Raw genomic sequence first — 18258 nt, 5'->3', positions numbered from 1 at the left:
TTTATGGTGCCTGGAGACCATTTAGCTGCCAGCCAGCCAGACTTCATAAACTACGCTGCGCTGCAATTTAGCAGAGCAGCGTAGTTAGCTCAATTAGAACTTTTGACTGCAAAAGCTAAATCGTGATAAATAAAGCATAGCAATAATTTTTATATTTATAGCGCAGTTTTATAAACAATTTACAATTTAAAATGTAATTTAAATTTAACTTTGTTTCGCGCTTCACTCACTTGAGTTGAATACGCAACGATTGCGGTTTGCGTCTTAGCTTTATGGTTTGGCTAAGGTGATCCCAGTTCACCACAATGCAATAAGCTATGCCTATAATTCACATATTGCTTAAATTTATGTGTAAACACATACTTGAATGTCTTGCCATAGCTTATAATTCAAAAGTGATAAAGTTTTGTGTCTCACACACTTAGTTTAGTTGAATCAAAGATTATTGTTCTACAGACTTTCGTCAAATTGAACGTGTGAACGCTTGCGGTTTGCGTCTTAGCTTAGAACTGTAATACGATGCCTGGTGACTTGGCTAAAGTGATCAGAACTTAGAGCTCTTACTTTGATTATCTGAATTTTATTTGTTGTCTATGTTTCACTCATATACACAGATCATGGGAAAATCATCAAGTCCGTGAATGCGGAATCAGCAGACACAGCGGAAAAGGTCAGCTCGGTGGTCATTGAGGAGATCGATGTGCTGACGAAAAGCGAGCCCATACGCAATTTGGAAATTGGTGCGCACAATGCAGTACGGTAAGTGGAGAGCGAGCGCACTCGAAACGCGAAAGTCAATTAAAATGAACGTTAATCGTAACGAGCTCATATTGTTAAAAAAAAAATTCACAGATCAACCAAAAGATGGCAGCTACGACGATGGCAAATTAATCATTGTGACAGATAGTCAAGTGATAGCCATACAACTGCATCGATGTCACAATGACAAAATTACCAGCTGCAGGTAAGTGTTCGGATTCGAGTGCACCAACCACCCACCCTACCCATAGGGTGCTGGTGTATAAAAATGCTGACTGACTGCATCAGCAGTGAGCAAACGAGACAATGGCATTTTTATTTCATGTTACAATTTGCGTAGCTTGACTGCCAGCCAGTCTGTCTGTCTGTCTGTCTGTCTGTCTGTCTGTCTGGTGTGACGCTGACAGGGCAAGTTGCAACTTGTGTGTGTCTGCAGTAGCAGCAGCAGCCACTTAACTGCAGCACTTTATGCGCACTTATGGAGTTTTACATTTCACAATTTGCAATATGTTTACACCAATGCAAAGCCATTTGCTCAATTTACAATTCTCACACCTGTGCCTCGTTTCTCTTTCATTTCGTGCAGTGAATGCGTCGCATTGCAGGATCCGTACTGCGCCTGGGATAAAATTGCGGGCAAGTGTCGCTCGCATGGGGCGCCACGCTGGCTGGAGGAGAACTATTTCTATCAGAATGTGGCCACGGGTCAGCATGCGGCCTGCCCCTCAGGTAAGTCCACACCAGCTCCCACCTCCTCTACATATAAGGGCCCAACTTAAAGTGCTTGTTGCTCTCTCTCTCTCCCTCGCAATGGCCGACAGGCAAAATCAATTCAAAGGACGCCAATGTTGGCGAACAGAAGGGTTTTCGCAATGACATGGACCTGCTAGACTCACGGCGCCAGAGCAAGGACCAGGAAATCATTGACAACATCGATAAGAACTTTGAAGGTAAGCACACCCCAACTAAATATAATACTCCTATGTATTTACTGCATGTGTCTAGACAACCTCTATATATAGATATAGATATGTATATTGTGTTACTTGTTGACATATTTCATTTTATATTCTTTCATTTTTACATTGTGCCACGACAGCTGCTTGGCAGTTTCTCACTCCCCACACTCTCTCCCTCTCCCTCTCTTTCTGCTTGCCTTATTGCCACTTTATGCTTTTCAATTTCAATCAACATTTGCTCTGCACTTTGTGCTTTATTATCTTGTGTTTGGCATACATATTTACCTTGCTGTTATCGCATTTAAATAGAGATATTCTAAACTTGTGAGTTGAAGTCTTAAATTTAAGCGCATTCAGTGAAAAGAACTAAAGAATGAAATCCAAATATAGCTAAAAAAGAAAAATGGAAGATAGTATTCTAATTAATGAATGTTTCATAATTGAAAACAAAGCGGAACTTTTGTCTAAATTCTTTCTCATCACTAGAGTTCAATTTATTACTTTAGGCTTACACATTAGCTAAATCGCATAATTAGTCTTTGGTTGGTCACCTCAGTCAATACGTAACGATAAGTTAGTTTGTTGACTTTGCTAAATGATCAAAACATACAATAGGAAAATTGCGTAACAATATGCTTCGTTAGGTTTGCTGCTTTGTAACTTCGTAAATGATCAAAACTTACCACTTAACATATCCTATAACGTTGCGTTACGTAAGGTTTATGTATTAGCTCGTAGAATCAATTTTTTGGCGACTCTGCTAAATGATCGAAGCACACATCCACAGTCAAGTAATATATAAGCTGAGGTGGAACTGATGAGGTGGAACTGATGAGGTGAAACTTTTTATCAGTTAGGAAAGCAAAGCAAATCATACTACTGTAACTTTAATCTATAGTTTTTTTATTATATAAATATTTATAAACAAATTATTGTAAATATACTAACTAAACTTGTTGTTGTAAACATTATTATTAACTGTTGTTTGTTATTCTTCTTCTTGTTTCGTTTCATTTTAAAAATACTTTCAACAACGCTCATAATTGGGCGCTATTCGTTCTGTTTATCGATGTTCCATGTTTCGATGTTTATTGATGTGTGCTTACAAAACGGATCTGATCTTATACTCTAATCACAAATCAAATCAAATAATATGCAATTCCTATGTGTGTTGGTTGTTGTGGTTAAATGTTTATTAAATTTGAAACTTATAATTGTTGCTAAAATAAAAGGTCCACAAATTTCCGCAGATATTATCAATGCTCAGTATACGGTGGAGACACTGGTGATGGCCGTGCTGGCTGGCTCGGTCTTTTCGCTGCTGGTGGGCTTCTTTACAGGCTACTTCTGTGGCCGACGCTGCCACAAGGACGAGGACGATAATCTGCCCTATCCGGATACGGAGTATGAATATTTTGAGCAACGCCAAAATGTTAACAGGTTAACAGGCCAAGCTATATAGCCTCAAATATCAAAGCAAATACTAATTGTATACTAATCGCACTTTCAGTTTCCCATCATCCTGCCGCATACAGCAGGAGCCAAAGCTGCTGCCACAAGTCGAGGAGGTGACGTATGCGGAGCCCGTGCTGCTGCCCCAGCCGCCGCCACAGAACAAAATGCACTCGCCCAAGAATACGCTGCGCAAGCCGCCCATGCATCAAATGCATCAGGGCCCCAATTCGGAGACGCTCTTCCAGTTCCAGCCCGATGGCTACAATACTCAACAGACATATCGCGGACGCGACAATTTTGGCACCTTGCGTTCGCATCAGGTGATGGTGAGTATAGCAAGCAGTTGCACAGCACTTTAAACTCACCACTAATTCGAACTCGAATTGCAGGGCGACAACTATAGACGCGGTGATGGCTTCTCCACCACACGCAGCGTCAAGAAGGTAAGTGCGCATTGCTTGTTTTGAACCACTGTCAGTGTTAGCTGAAAATGTTTATAATTGAAAATGTTTATAATTTCTTTTATTTCAATTGCTGTACTACTACTAAACTAAACTATCTAATTGTAAACATTGCGCTCTCTTTTCGATGTTGTTGACATTTTGACATTTTAGTATAATTAACAATACCAAATCAATTATTTATATATATTAAATATATACTTATGTGAATCCTTGTGCTGCGCTTGTGTTTGATTGATAAACTCACTCGTCGATTGGTGTATTTCTTAGACTCACAGTGTTGTGTCTGTCTCTCTGTCTCTCTCACTCTCTGTATCTCTCTCTCTCTCTCTCTGTATCTCTGTCTTTCTCTTGCTGTCTCTAACTAACTCTTTCATCTACTAATGTGTCTAATGTATGTGTAGCAATTCATTATATATTTAGTTCATGCATCCATACCATAGTACATCCATATATGTTTAACTATATATTATTAATATTGTTGTTATCGCATGCGTAATTTATTGTTTGCATTTAAATAAATTATTGTTAACTACTTTTAGTTCATTCTACACTATGCTACATACATCAATGTATAATGTAAAGTATGATGATACAAATGTTCGAACTCCATACTGGTTTAAACTGATTTATATTATTTAGCCTAAGCTTATAGTCATCAGTTCTTTTATCATCCATTAACATCTCATTCAGCTAATTCCATCTAATCATAAGAAGTGTGTCTCCATTTGTTCTTAATCCATTCGTTGCGTTCAAGAATTGTATATTAACCATCAAATTGTTCCATTTGCATGTCCACATTGATTAACCCCCATCGTCCATATTTAACTCTTGTATATAACAAATTGTTCCATAGTTTCTGCTGCTCTACAATAATATTTCTTCTCAACTTTTGGGGCTTCGTTGTTATGGGAAATACACCAATCTATCGAATCAGTCGAGTGTCAATCTGTACAGGCGTCTCTCTAGTTTCCATTTGTCGCTTTTTTCACTTCTCTAAACTCTGCTACATTCAAAACTCAACTGTCAAATGTGGACAACACGCTAACCAAACCAAAACACACACCTAAAAACCGAAAAACGAAAAAATCTATCTATCTTTTCTTCTTCTTCCCTTTTTCATTAGGTTTACCTTTGAGACGGGAGTGGGGCGGCTGAAACCAGTCAGGGACTAATTACCCAAAATATGGTAAATACTTACGCATAACTAAAGCAAATTTAGTTAATTTTGCTTTGCTTTTTCGTTAATTTTAATCCCCCAACTTTTCATTTATTTTAATATTTATTTTATAATCGGTCTTCAATACGGCGAAATTGTGTAAAAAAAAAACTATAAAGCTGCAATATGGATACCCACAGTTTCGAGATCAGCTGAAATTCGAACTCAAAAAGTAATTCTGCAAAATATATTTTGCTCGAAATTTCTATTCTAAGCTCTACTCGGTTTTCGCTCACCAATTTTGATTTCTCCTTCTTCTTCTACATAAAAGCACAGTTGACTAAATTTGTTACTTCTCACGAGTTTTTACTGTAAATTACGTTTTTGGAATGCCTTTGCTTTTTTAATTGTGTATATACATAGAGCGGGTAGTTCGAATTCAAATTCGATTAAGTCCAGCCAAAAAAGAGTTATTGACCCCGTTCCAGGACCAAATGCCAAGTCTGTCAGCCAGCCCGCGCCCAACTCGCTGCTTTTGTTGCCACGTTGCCAGGACATCAGCTGTTTATATATGTATGTGTGTGTGTGTGTGTGTGTGTGTGACTATCCTGGGTGTGAATCAGTTTGCTTGTATGCGTGTGTGGATAGGTTGACTTTTGCATACTCTCTCTTTGCCTCTCTTCTACTGCATGGGCGCCCCAGCAACAAATTCCAAACAAATAATAGTACTCTCCCTCCTCTCCAAACTAGCCAAAGAATGTGTGTGCATTTGGATTTAGACTACTTACAAATACGTATACCAATAAATATCTATGAGTAATAATAAATGTAATTGCAATACTTGTTCTTTAATACAAAACAAACCACAACTGAAACTTAGAAATATTTGTACAACACTTTTTGTATTGCTACAACAAATTTTTCAGTTCAATGCTTGCCAAGTTACATTATCTTTAACTTTCACACACAGAAATTAGGCTAATTAGCAATTAGAGAATTCAAAAAGGAATTTTTATTTTTTGTGATCAAGTCAGTCTGAAGCGTTAAAGTGCATTTTTTTTTCAAATTATATGCTAAATTTAAAAAATCAAAATTGATGCAAAATGAGTTATTTTAGTTAATACATTTACAACATATTTATAGAAAAGAATTATATTGAACAATCCTAGGCTGTAAACAACACAAACACACGTAACAGAAGTCTTGGTCGTGCAAGAAGACAGCCGCCCCGTCATGGTATTGGTAAGTTTATTTATGTTCTCTTTTTTTTTAGACACACAACAAAGACACGCACATAAACACACACACTCACACACACACACTCTAAAGAAAGTTGCGAATTGCGTGTATTGTCTAAGCTGTACTAAAAACTGTGTCTGTCCCCCTTTCTCTGTCTATCTAAATCTGCTCTACAAATATATGTATGTCTTTATAGTTTAAGTGGTGCTAAATTAAATTACATTTAAATATACATTTAATTTTATTTATTAATCATTTGCTACGCACTATGTTATAAAATCAAAGTAACAAGTCGTCAAGTACATACATATTTTGTGTGCACATACAAAAAGTAACGGCAGTGTCGCTCAGCAGCAAAAGCGTCGCTCTCTTAAAGCTGAACGCTGCCTTTGCCGCACAGTGGGACTCAAAAGCAAACGTCGCCCACCCACACATGGTGATCAGCTACGTTTTGCGCAAGTTGCTTAGGGTACTTTCTCACCACTGTGCAAAGAGTCGCTCTCACAGGGGGGACGTCGCTCACCCACACAGAGGCAGCAGCTTAAACGTTTTGCGCACGACGCTTTAGCGAAGTTACTCACCACAGTGGCACTCTTACTGCACTTACTCTCTCTTCGTTAAGCGGGGGTGCTTAAAAAACTGCTGCTGTTCAGACGTCTGCGAAGCTACGCTGCAATTATTAAGACAAATATGCGTAGCAAATGATTAAGATTTTATTTATTTAATGCAAAGTGTTTTTTGTTATTATTTTAGAAGCTGTGCAAATAGTTATTTGTATATTTGTGCATGTTGCAGCAAACTAAAAGTCAAATGAATAATTGATGTGCACTGTAAATAAACTAAATCAATATAAAAAATAAACTAAATTAATTATTATCTGTGTTTGTGTATTTTATGTGTATTCTTATAATATTAATTGTTGCAACATGCTATTTATTACAACAGCTCAACTGTCTTTCTCTCTCTTCTCTATCTCATGTCTCTCTTTCTTTATATGTGTGTGCTTGTGTGTGTGTCTATGCTTAAATTTTAGTGCAACTCTTATATTGAACTGTTTGTTATTTCATTTGAATATTGCAGTAACTCAGCACCGTTCAAATAGCCCACAGCAGCAGCAGCAGCAACAACAACAACAACAGCAGCAGCCGCACTCCAGCTCCGGCTCCTCGCCAGTAATGTCAAACAGCAGTTCCAGTCCAGCGCCGCCATCCAGCAGTCCCAGTCCGCAGGAGAGCCCCAAGAATTGCAGTTACATTTACCGTGATTGATTGATATGTAATACCAAATCGATGCCACTCATTCAGGCGTTGCCCACGCCCCACACGCCCACGCCCAGTCAACAGCAGCACCAGCAGCAGCAGCAACAGCCAGTTAGAGTCACAAACAGCAGCAGGCAGCTTGCCAAATCCATGCCCGTTACACCCATTCAGCCGCAGTCACCCGCAGAGCCAGCGCCACATCCATCCAGCTCGCCCTCCTATGAACTCTACGAGGCACGTGCTCCACTCCACTTTCGCCACGCATACTCCGACGCCAGATTCCAGCCCTATGATGACGACTACGAGCAGGACGAGCAGGATGATGTAGATGACGAGGAGGATGAACTGGAGGATACATCATCGTTGGCCATGATAACACCGCCGCCGCCCTACGACCAACCACAACTGACAACTGCAGTTGCCAGTTCAGTTGCAGCTGCTCCACCGTTGCCGCCACCGCGCAAGTTCCGCTTTGGCAATCGCGAGCTGTTCAGCATGAGTCCGGGCACGCCCAAGAGCAGTGCCATAACGCCCACAAAGCTTGGCGCCGCTGCCGCCGCCATGTTTGCCACACCCCAAATGGCGCAACTCAATCGCAAGTGGGCGCATCTGCAGCGCAAGCGACGGCGACGCAACAGCAGCAACGGTGACTCCAAGGAACTGGACAAGCTCGTGCTGCAGTCCGTCGACTGGGATGAGAATGAAATGTACTAGCAATTAAACTAACCCTTCACACACACACACACACACACACACACACACACACTTATGCATTAAGTCACAGTTATGAAATTATATATGCTTATCGTTCAGATCAGATCAGTTAGAAGATTTTAGATGCAACTTTACACAAAAGTTAAACAAACAAATTAAATGGGGCTTAGGTAGAGAGGTGGGTTGTCTGGAATTCGTTTGCTGAATGAGTTTTGAGTTCATATTCTATAGCTATAATGAGTTTGAAAATCTAAAAGTTTCATAACAATTATATACACATAAATTTTGAGACTATATGTCTCAGCTTTGGGTTAATTCTTTTAAGCGAAGACTGTCTTGGAAGACAACCCATGGGCACAGGGAGCGGGCATAGGGAGCCAGGGCTGGTAACAAAAGCTACACTGTGTTATCAGTTCAGATAATTATATAGTATATATACAACTTATACACACTGCAATTAAATTTGAGATAAACATATTGTTTTCAATAAGCCCCAAATACTTAGGCATAGACATAGTTGGAAAGGCGAACTAAACTTAGAGCGCCATTAATTGCATTTTTTGAATTTATAACAGTTATACTATAGAATATTCTACACAAGAACAAGAGCAGCAGCCCATGAGCATTATATACAACCGATTTATAAACAACAAGTTATCTAGCCTATACCGATATATATATATAACAAGAGCTGCTAATTAAACGAAACACGAACTTGTAGCAAGATTAAACCGATTTAAAATATGGTTAATTACAGTACATCGCATACACCAATATGAGAATTATAAATAATTAGTAAACATGTAAATTTTTAGGGATTTTCAATGCAATCTGTAAATATTAATCAACACTAAAACATACAAGTTTTTGCATTTAAATGAACTACAAACAAAAAAATAGTAAAAATATACAAAAACAAAAAAAAGACAAGCAAACAAAAAATGTTAAAAAAAAACAAAAAAACGAAACGCTTATTACTGATTTATAATTAAGTAATATACCAAAATAGTAGAAAGCAAACAACAAATTATAAGAGTTGATAATGTTGCGAATATTTTGTGCTTTGTCAAAGTTTATATTTATACAAATTGTTTCTTAATTTAATGTACATAGCACACACACACTACGATTACTTGTAAGCTTCAAGAAAATGAAACTGCCATTCGCTTCAACAAAATACAAACCCCTAGAACTAAAAGTAGAATTTTCTAATACTCACTCACACAGACAAACACACGCTGCCTATAAAGCATAAACCGAATACCTATTGCAAGCTCTTCATTTATCCTATACATACTACTATATAGAACTATATATATTATAGATAAGAATATTCAATTCAGTCAATTTGTTTTGCAGCCTTATGCTTTATATTCAGATACGATATTTACTCGAGCGCTCTCGATTGCAGTCAAAATAGTGCTTAATCAATAATTGAATTCTGTATAAAATGTACAGCAAATTTACCACTGTACATATACATATATACCATACATATATATGTGCGATATGTGCCATAAATTAAAATCTATGATTTCAATTGCTCTCTATCTCTCTCTCTCTCTCTCGCTCTGCTAATCAGCTGCTCTCTAAATGAATGCCGTGAAACAACCTCCCCCTGCCCCTGCCCCCGCCCCTGTAATTGTGATTTGAAAACAACTGAAGAAATTATTCACAGTGTACATAACTTCGAGACGATCTGTAGAGCAAACATTTTGTGTTCAACATTCGTATAAAGTGATCGATTAAAGAGATATTGAATGAGAAAAGCATAACGTAATATTAGCTATAGAAACTTTAGCATATATATACATACATATATATTCAAATTTAGAGCGTGAACACATTTCTCCTTTTCTATATATTGTAGCATAAGCGATAGAAGCAGCAGCAGCAGCAGCAGCAGCATATTTTGTATAAAAACTGACAACCATGAAAACAAAAGCATGAAGAAAACAAATTTTTAATTTCAATTTTATGATCTTATAACATTTTTGCGTTTGCATTGCATACGAAAGAAAGCGTAGTAATATCTAAATCAAAGCAACTGTATAAAGAATACGAAAAACAAATTACAAAATAATAATAATAATAATAGTTATTAATGCTAGCATTAGCAATACACAGCACAATTTGTTTATATTTTTGAACCAATTGTAGTTTTGAGTTTTGGAGAAACTTTTCATTTGCATTTAGAGAGGCCAAAGACACACACACACAAGATTTATTTTTTATAAGTTTAGCTTTGCATTTATTATTTGTTTAAGCCTTCTGTACATACGTATATACAATTTCTATATACACTAATTATATTAAAACGTTGTTTTGGTCTGTGCTTTTCTCTCTCGACTTTGTTATTAACTATACGCGTACTACAAAAGCAATACGAAAGCACGTAAACTTATAATAAACATATATAGGTAACAAGAACAGTTGAATTCAAGTTTATAAACAAAACAAAACAAAACAAAAGCAAAGCAAGCAAGTACTGCTAACTAGTGACTCTACTAAAAAAGCTAGTTTCTAGTTATATATACATATATATACAAAAACATACATTTATAAATTGCTTACGAGTATATACTAAATCAGATCCATTAACTTTTATACACTTTACATTTACATACTTATATACCTATACAACAAAACAAAACGCAAAAAGTAAAGCAAAAGCGCCAGCGCAAATTCGAAACTAAATCTAAAGAGAATTATTCAAGTATTTGTAATTTAGATTCGAAGCTAACAATTGAAAGGTTTTACAGCATAACAACAACAACAACAACAACAAATAAAACTAACAATTAGTATATCTACTTTAGCAGACAGTGTGTCTAGCAAATGCTTTTAAACTAAAATCAGAGAGATACAAAATAAACAAAGATTAAAGCATATTTTACTAGTAAAGCAAATCACGTATTATGAATATCGTAAAAACGAACTTGTGAGCCACATAATAATCATTAACAAAGCGATAAATTAATCAGTAAAAGCAACTCAGAAAATTCTTTTTAGAAAACCCAAATGCAGCAAGGCGTATAAGCATAGAAATACTTTAAAAATGTAAGCGACAAGATTTTTAACCTTCTTCACATAAGCTGCAAATGTTGAAACAAACAAACAAACAAACAAAATGAGAATAATTATTTACTTTGTATGCGCAGCAACAATTCGTAGATGAGCAAAGGAAAAGCCCTAGAAAGCATGTAAACCAAAAGTAAACATATAAAAGAAACAAAAACACTCAAGTTTTCATTTACCATTAAAACGATATATATTCAAGTGCTTCTTACATAAAAATAAAAATTATATATACAAATATATATATATAGAAATATTATTAACAGGCATTGCATAAAGCTAAAGTTTAAAGATATATAACAACATAACAATGGCGCATACCTACTAATTAGTTAATAAGCATTAAATTTACCATATATTGTATTATTTATGAAAACCACGAATGCTAACAAAACAAACTATTGTAGATTCAAATGCCTAATCGTTTTAAAGAATTGTAGTCTATAACGTTACCGTTGCTTGATAGCCTGAGCATCAACGTCCCAGTTCGGGTTGCTCCGGTCTCGAAGCGTTTGGTTTTTTAGTTGATAAGTAGTCCGCTCTTAACTTGCAACATATTGCATTTTACTTTATTCAGAACAACAGCAACAAGAACAACAGCAACACTTATGTTAAGAGTTTTATAACGCAACAAATCTTGCATACAAACATACATATATACTATAGTAAACATATAAAAACAAGACTTTGTAAATACTAAACATACAGTACATTAAAAATGATCAAATAAATAATCTTTCATTCGAATAAAAACACAACACCAAATCGATTTTCTCTACTTTTGGCCCAAACCAACACACTCACACTCATTCACACACACACACACCACTTAGCGGTTACAAAATACGTAAGGTATATATTAAATTTGTTGAACAATTGTAGCGCATAATAAACATTTTATAATAACACACAATCGAAAGATATATCTAATCAACTAAGTTACAACAACTGCAGACAGCAGACATTACTTCCAAGCAACTACTTACACCAACACCAACAAAAATACACCAACGTATGGTTGAACTCTTAATCCCCTGCTATGTTTGTCTTATTTTTTCAATCTACAACTTGTAGCCGCAACTTAATTCAACAACCAAACGCTTCACTATTAATACTATAAACAAAGAATATTAAAGATTTAATAAAATTGCTAATTAATTCCATAAAATGTAAACAAAAAAAAAAAAAAAACAAAAAAATGTTAGTGAAAAGACTGAGCTACAAAAAATATGAAAAAAAAAATATATAATGAGCAACACTTGTAATCCCAAGAGTTATGCTTGAAGTAAAATCCCCACTTTCCAAATCAATTTCGAAATTCTGCCAATCCATATCCATAATTTATTTGAGAGTTACTGTAAGCAGCTAATCTATTGATTTGTTGTATGGCAATTATGTATATGTTAAGAAGTTCCTAAACGAAATGCATTTAAGTGTTAAAGAACCCCAGCTAACGTATATATAGATCACTGTTGAACAAATACATACATATATGGAACTTCGGCATTTGTTTATTAAACATTTTGTTTAATTATATACTACGAACAAAGTAAAAGATGTACGCACAAGTTTTCGTTATTCAACATAAGAACTCAAGTTCAATATTTAGAAATTATGTACGGCATATACTTATACCGTTATATACGTAATATCGTTGATGATGATGAACAACAGTGTTTGTGTTTATTTTTGCTTTTAAGAAGTTTACACAATGAAATATATGCATGGGAGACTTACGTTCAACGCAGCAAGCAGCAGATCCAGATCCAGAATCAGATTCTTTAACTGCCGACAAATACCTAAATAACATTACCTAAGCACGTGTATACACACACACACACATACATAGCATACATACATAGATACTACTTACATACAATTACAATTGCTTTTAGCTTTCCTAGAAACTCTGATTTACAAATACATAACATGCATACATAAAAACATAAATTTATAATAAACATCAAACAATTGTAATCGCAAAACAAAACATAAAACAAAACGCAATCGAACCCAGGCGGAACAAAATCAAAAACAGATTGTTGATATAATCAAACCGAATGTTGGAATGCGTCTTTAGAATTGATAAATAATTAAATCTATTGCAGGAAGAACAACAAAAACAACAACAAAGCGCATTCAAGTGTTAAAGCAAGCAACAAGAATAAATTTAACAACATATTATTAAAGAATTATTATATTGTACTATTATAACTGAAATATTTAGATGAAATGAAGAATTCTTAATTATAAACATATTATTATAGAAAACAACAAGAAACAACAAAATGCAAATAAAAACGAAAAAGAAAAACGATTGAATGAAAAATATAGAGAATATTATATTATGAAACAAACACTTAAGCATTGAGTTTTGATTTTTCTACAGCGCCTTACAGTTTGAGAGGCACTGTGTGGTTGGTTGAAGGGCAGTTGATTAGACTAACAATAAGATAATTCGAATTTACGAAATTGAAAAAAAATATATATTAACATTCGGCGCTAATTTAGAAAATTTTTATTCGTGGTGCCTATATTCGAATTTAAAATGTATATACATATAGCAAATTGTCTGTTGTTCAGTTAATTTTCAAGTCGCTCATTGAATTGATTTCCACTAGAATCTAATATTTATTTATTTGCCTAATTTTCGAATCTGATCTCTGTTCTTACTTTTGAAATCATTGGATTACGTCATTGCCTTCAATTCTATTATATGTTGGCACTTGACTTAATTTCGAATTGAATAAATATTGAATGAATTGAGCAATTCGCTTGTTGGACAGAAAATGGGAACCAGTAATAAGTTGCCGCATCTGTCGTAGCAGATAACCCCCAAAGTGAACTCTAAGCATTTGTATTTATTATAGACTGTGTGCCATTTACGCGACAGAGACGCAACTAGCATCTTGAGAGGAGAGGACTGCGAGATAATCCAACTGTCCACTGTCTGTGTCTGTCTCAGAGATTAGGCTTGAACTTTCGATTCACTGGCTGGCAGCAATCAGTTGCTACTGAGACACGATTGAGCAGACAACATGCAGCTGCAGCTTACGGTGTTAACACTGCTGCTGCTGGCACTGGGCGTGGCAAACGCCTACCAGCTGGAAGAAGTGCACGACGAGAACGAGCGGGAAGCCTGGCTGGCTGGAGTCTTTACGCCGCAGCCACTGAAGCCCGCACCCTGGCAGACGACAACACCAACATACCCACCAATACCCACTCCACCACCCAGACGGGAACCAGCACCTGGGAACGCCCGAGTGCAGGTGCCTGGCGTGGGTGAAGTGCAGGGCTTGGCGGAGTTCAAGCGCTTGCGCGGCAGAGCCATCGATGCTTGGCTGGGTGTGCGCTACGGTCAAGTGGGCAGCGGCCTGGGTCGCTTCCAGCAGGCCAAGCCAGTGCCGTATGAATCCTTCATCAATGCCACACGCCAGAGCGAGAACTGCGCACAGTTTCCGGAGCTGCCGCGTCTGCAGCAGGCGGAGGCACGTGGCGAGAATGTGGACGACTGCCTGACGCTGAATATTTATGCACCCGCCGCTGCCAGAGAGCTGCCCGTGCTGGTCTTTGTGCATGGCGAGATGCTGTTCGATGGCGGCGCCGAGGAGGCGCAGCCGGATTATCTGCTGGAACATGATGTGGTGCTGGTGTCCATCAATTATCGCTTGGCGCCTTTTGGCTTCTTGACTGCTCTGAGCGAGGAGCTGCCTGGCAATGTGGCGCTCTCCGACCTGCATCTGGCGCTCGAGTGGGTGCAACGCAATATCCGCTACTTTGGTGGCGCCGCCAACCAAGTGACGCTCATGGGCCAAGCAGGCGGCGCTACACTAGCGCATGCCTTGAGTCTAAGCACGCGCACCCAACATCTCTTCCAGCAGTTGATACTGCAATCTGGCACAGCCTTGAATCCTTACTTCATCGATGAGCAGCCACTGAATACGCTGGCGACATTTGCCCGCCTGGCCCATTGTCCAATGATGCCCGGTAATCTGAGTCCGCTCTACCAGTGCCTGAGCCGCCTGCGCAGCTCCCAGCTGGTGGAGGCCTTCCAGCAGCTGCAGCAGCAGCAGGAGCCGCGTGGTCTCAGCGCTTTGGGTGGCTTCAAGCTGGTGGTGGGCGATGCTCTGGGCTATCTGCCCGAGCATCCAGCCGCTCTGCTGGCCAGCAACAATGCCAGCATGCCCACCATCATGGGCGCCGCCAAGGACGCCAGCGCCTTCATACTCTCACGTAAGTTCCATGCCCAGCAGCAGCTGCTCCAATGCTAATCTCTTTGCTCTGCGCTCTTCAGGCTTCTATGAGCAGATACAGCAGCTGCAGTCGGGCAATCTGAGCGACTACATCAATGTGGTGCTGCGTCATGTGGCGCCTCCGCAGCAGCACAAGCTGTGGCACGACTGGGCCATACGCGAGATCTTTACGCCGGAGCAGCAGCGCTTTGCCAATGCCCGCAGTGTCTTCCAGGGACTGCTGGAGCTCAGCAATCTCATACTGTATCGCGCTCCGGTCATTTATTCCATACGTGGCAGCTATAGAAAGACTCCTGCCTATCTGTACACCTTTGACTATCGCGGCGAGCATCATCGCTTTGCTCACTTTGGTAATCCTCTGCCCTTCGGCGTGGACGCCTCGCTCAGCGATGACAGCGTCTATCTGTTTCCCTATCCTGCCGAGGCGAGTCGCCTCAATCCGGAGGACCAGTCGCTGGCGCGTGCTCTATGCAGCATGTGGGTGAGCTTCGCCCAGTCCGGCATACCCAATCCCAATGGCCATATGTGGCCCAAGGCCAGCTCCGAGTACGGACCCTTCCTGCGCTTTACCAATAACAGAACAAGCATTCTGGAGCTGGATCAGCACTTTGGCGACGGCATCAATGTGCCCAATCTCTATGGCCAGAGCAGCAGTGGAGCAGTCTTAACAACAACCTCCACCACCACCACCACCACTACAACCACGCGTCGTCCTTATCCTTACTATACACGCATTGTGTACAGACCTACACCGCCAGCTCAGCAGCCCCAACCTCAGAATCCACAAGAGGATCCGTTTGTTAGAATCCAAGAGCAGCGCCGTCAACAATGGATGCGTGAGCAGCGCGAGCGCGAGCGAATGGATCAAGAACGCGAGCGTCAGCAGCGAGAGCAGCTGCTACGCGAAGAAGAAGAGCGCAAGCGGGAACAATGGCAGCAGGCGCAGCAACTGCTCCAAGAGCAACAGCGTCGTGAAGAGCTCGAGCGTGAGCAGCTACTGCGCGAGCAGCAGCAACGCGAGCTCGCCGCACGTCAGCAACATGAGCAGCAAGCCGATCATGAGCGCTCCCAGGAAGACCGTGAGGAGGAGGCGCGAGAGCAACAGGCACGCGAGCAGCAGCGACGCGAGCAATTGGAGCGAGAGCGTGAGCAGGCGCCTGAGCACGAGCGCGAGCGTGAGCAGCAAACCTTTGAAGCCGCTGCCGATGGCCAGCCCGATCCCAGCGCCTATCCCACCTACGAGGAGTACGTGGTGGCGCACCAGGCATGGATACAGCAACAGGAAAGTCTATACAATCCCCAAGCCTATGCCAGTGCCGAAGAAGAGGAGAGCGCCCCCGTCGAGAGCGCTCCTCCCCATCGTGACGCGAATGCGCCACAACTTTTTAAGTTTGTGCGTAGGCAGCAGCAGCGCTTGAGGTTCTAATCTTAAGTTCTGGAGCATTAACAATCAAAAATGTCAAAGTGTATAAAAAATAATTGTCTGTCTTCCAATACTAATGCATAGTTTAATAAACGCAACTTATATTTGAGCTAACAAATGAACAAATAATATAACAATTTTATTGTTTTTAATTTATATGAATATATTTATTTGTTTCTCAATTTTGAGTTTTATTAGACTTACATATGTTAAGTTTCTTATTCATACACGCAAAGCAATGAGCAAACTCAGTTCTATATGACAAACTGTTCATTTGATCATTTGCTTTTGAAGAAATATGTTAGCGCTTCCTGTGAAATTTTTTCCTGATCTTGTTGCAATTTAACATCACGGAGCCCGAGACCTTTCCAACGAATGCAAAACCGTGGAAATCGGTTCGTGCGTTCTGGAGTTATAGCGTCAGGAAGGAAAACCCGACTTATTTTTATATAGTAGATATAGAAACTTATATAAAATTTATATTTATTATTATAATAATTCAGTGATGCAACAGTGCATAGTGGGCAACAGTTACAGTTATGTGTAGCGAGCACAAAGTAACAAAATTGTTATTAAAATAAATGCCGGCCAGGCTTTTAGCAAAATTTAAAAGCTGAGAACGAAATGCTGCGCAATATGCTGCAATTAAAAAATTTGCAGCATCAGCTTTTTACGTTTTGCCAAGGACAATAAAAGGAAAATTATTTTTACTTTATTTGCCAAAGCGCAAAACTTTTGCGGTACAAGGGGTGCTCCTCATAAAATTGAATTACCTTTTGTGGAATTTTAACATTGGCCATAACCGATGGCACCATTTCAGCTTTACCGACGCCTTTGAACTGTATAGAGAATGTTTGACGAAGCTTCAAGACCGCGATCAAAGACTGCAGCATAAAACACAGTTGGACCAACTGAAAAATCAGTTGTTGTTCAAAATGTTCAAATTGCCAACATCTTTATAATTCTTCAAACTGTAAAGTTGCATACCAAAAAAATTTCTATAACAGACCACTGTTAAGCTTTACAGCTGTAAAGGTCGGCTGTTACTGTCGAAAAGCACGTGCCGGCAAATAGCACTTTTTTGCAGCTAATATTGATATAATATCGAATTGATATTGTTACAACCTGAAACATTTTTTATACAAAACTTATAAAGGTACAAACTTGTACTATATGTTTTGTATCTATTAATTTTGTGTTCTATTTTTGTGAAATTAGCAAATGCTTTTAAAAGTAATTTTTTGGAAAAAATATCAACTTGGCGTAGTTGTATGTCTAGTAGTCAAGTAAGGTCAATTAATATGCGTCCAACTTCGTGTTGTAGAGCTATTAATTGTGAGAAAGAAAGAGAGTGAGCCAGGGACGGGAAGCGCCCAAGGGCCCAGCAATGCTCCGTATTTAAAAATGTACTATTCTTAAATTCAAATTCACAAAATATTGTTGCCAAAATAGTGTTGCAATACGTTAAAATGGTTTCTGAGTGGTGGCCTGTTGACTCA

The 18258-nt window shown here is 38.9% G+C and overlaps 2 protein-coding genes across 2 annotated transcripts in view; both read left to right on the top strand.

Moving 5' to 3' along the window:
• LOC108607437 (semaphorin-1A) overlaps nucleotides 1–11283 on the top strand; it is a 128495-nt gene extending 117212 nt beyond the window's left edge. The window contains 10 exon segments of the mRNA XM_033294830.1: nucleotides 615–739; nucleotides 741–759; nucleotides 853–964; nucleotides 1346–1488; nucleotides 1581–1709; nucleotides 2951–3158; nucleotides 3229–3499; nucleotides 3563–3616; nucleotides 5963–6035; nucleotides 7113–11283. Of these exon segments, the coding sequence (XP_033150721.1) occupies nucleotides 615–739; nucleotides 741–759; nucleotides 853–964; nucleotides 1346–1488; nucleotides 1581–1709; nucleotides 2951–3158; nucleotides 3229–3499; nucleotides 3563–3616; nucleotides 5963–6035; nucleotides 7113–8005 (2027 nt within the window). The 3' untranslated portion in view covers nucleotides 8006–11283.
• Nucleotides 11284–14083: 2800 nt separating this feature from the next.
• On the top strand, nucleotides 14084–16880 carry LOC108607869 (glutactin). Its single transcript, XM_017998961.2, has 2 exons — nucleotides 14084–15316; nucleotides 15378–16880. Exons 1-2 carry the CDS (start codon nucleotides 14122–14124, stop codon nucleotides 16760–16762), a joined length of 2580 nt encoding a protein of 859 aa, XP_017854450.1. The 5' UTR covers nucleotides 14084–14121; the 3' UTR covers nucleotides 16763–16880.
• Nucleotides 16881–18258: the final 1378 nt, after the last annotated feature.

Source organism: Drosophila busckii, chromosome 2L (genome assembly GCF_011750605.1).
Source record: "Drosophila busckii strain San Diego stock center, stock number 13000-0081.31 chromosome 2L, ASM1175060v1, whole genome shotgun sequence".
Taxonomy (NCBI): Eukaryota; Metazoa; Arthropoda; class Insecta; order Diptera; family Drosophilidae; genus Drosophila; species Drosophila busckii.
The sequence above is the reverse complement of the archived record's forward strand: the minus strand, read 5'-3'. Positions and strand labels throughout refer to the sequence as shown.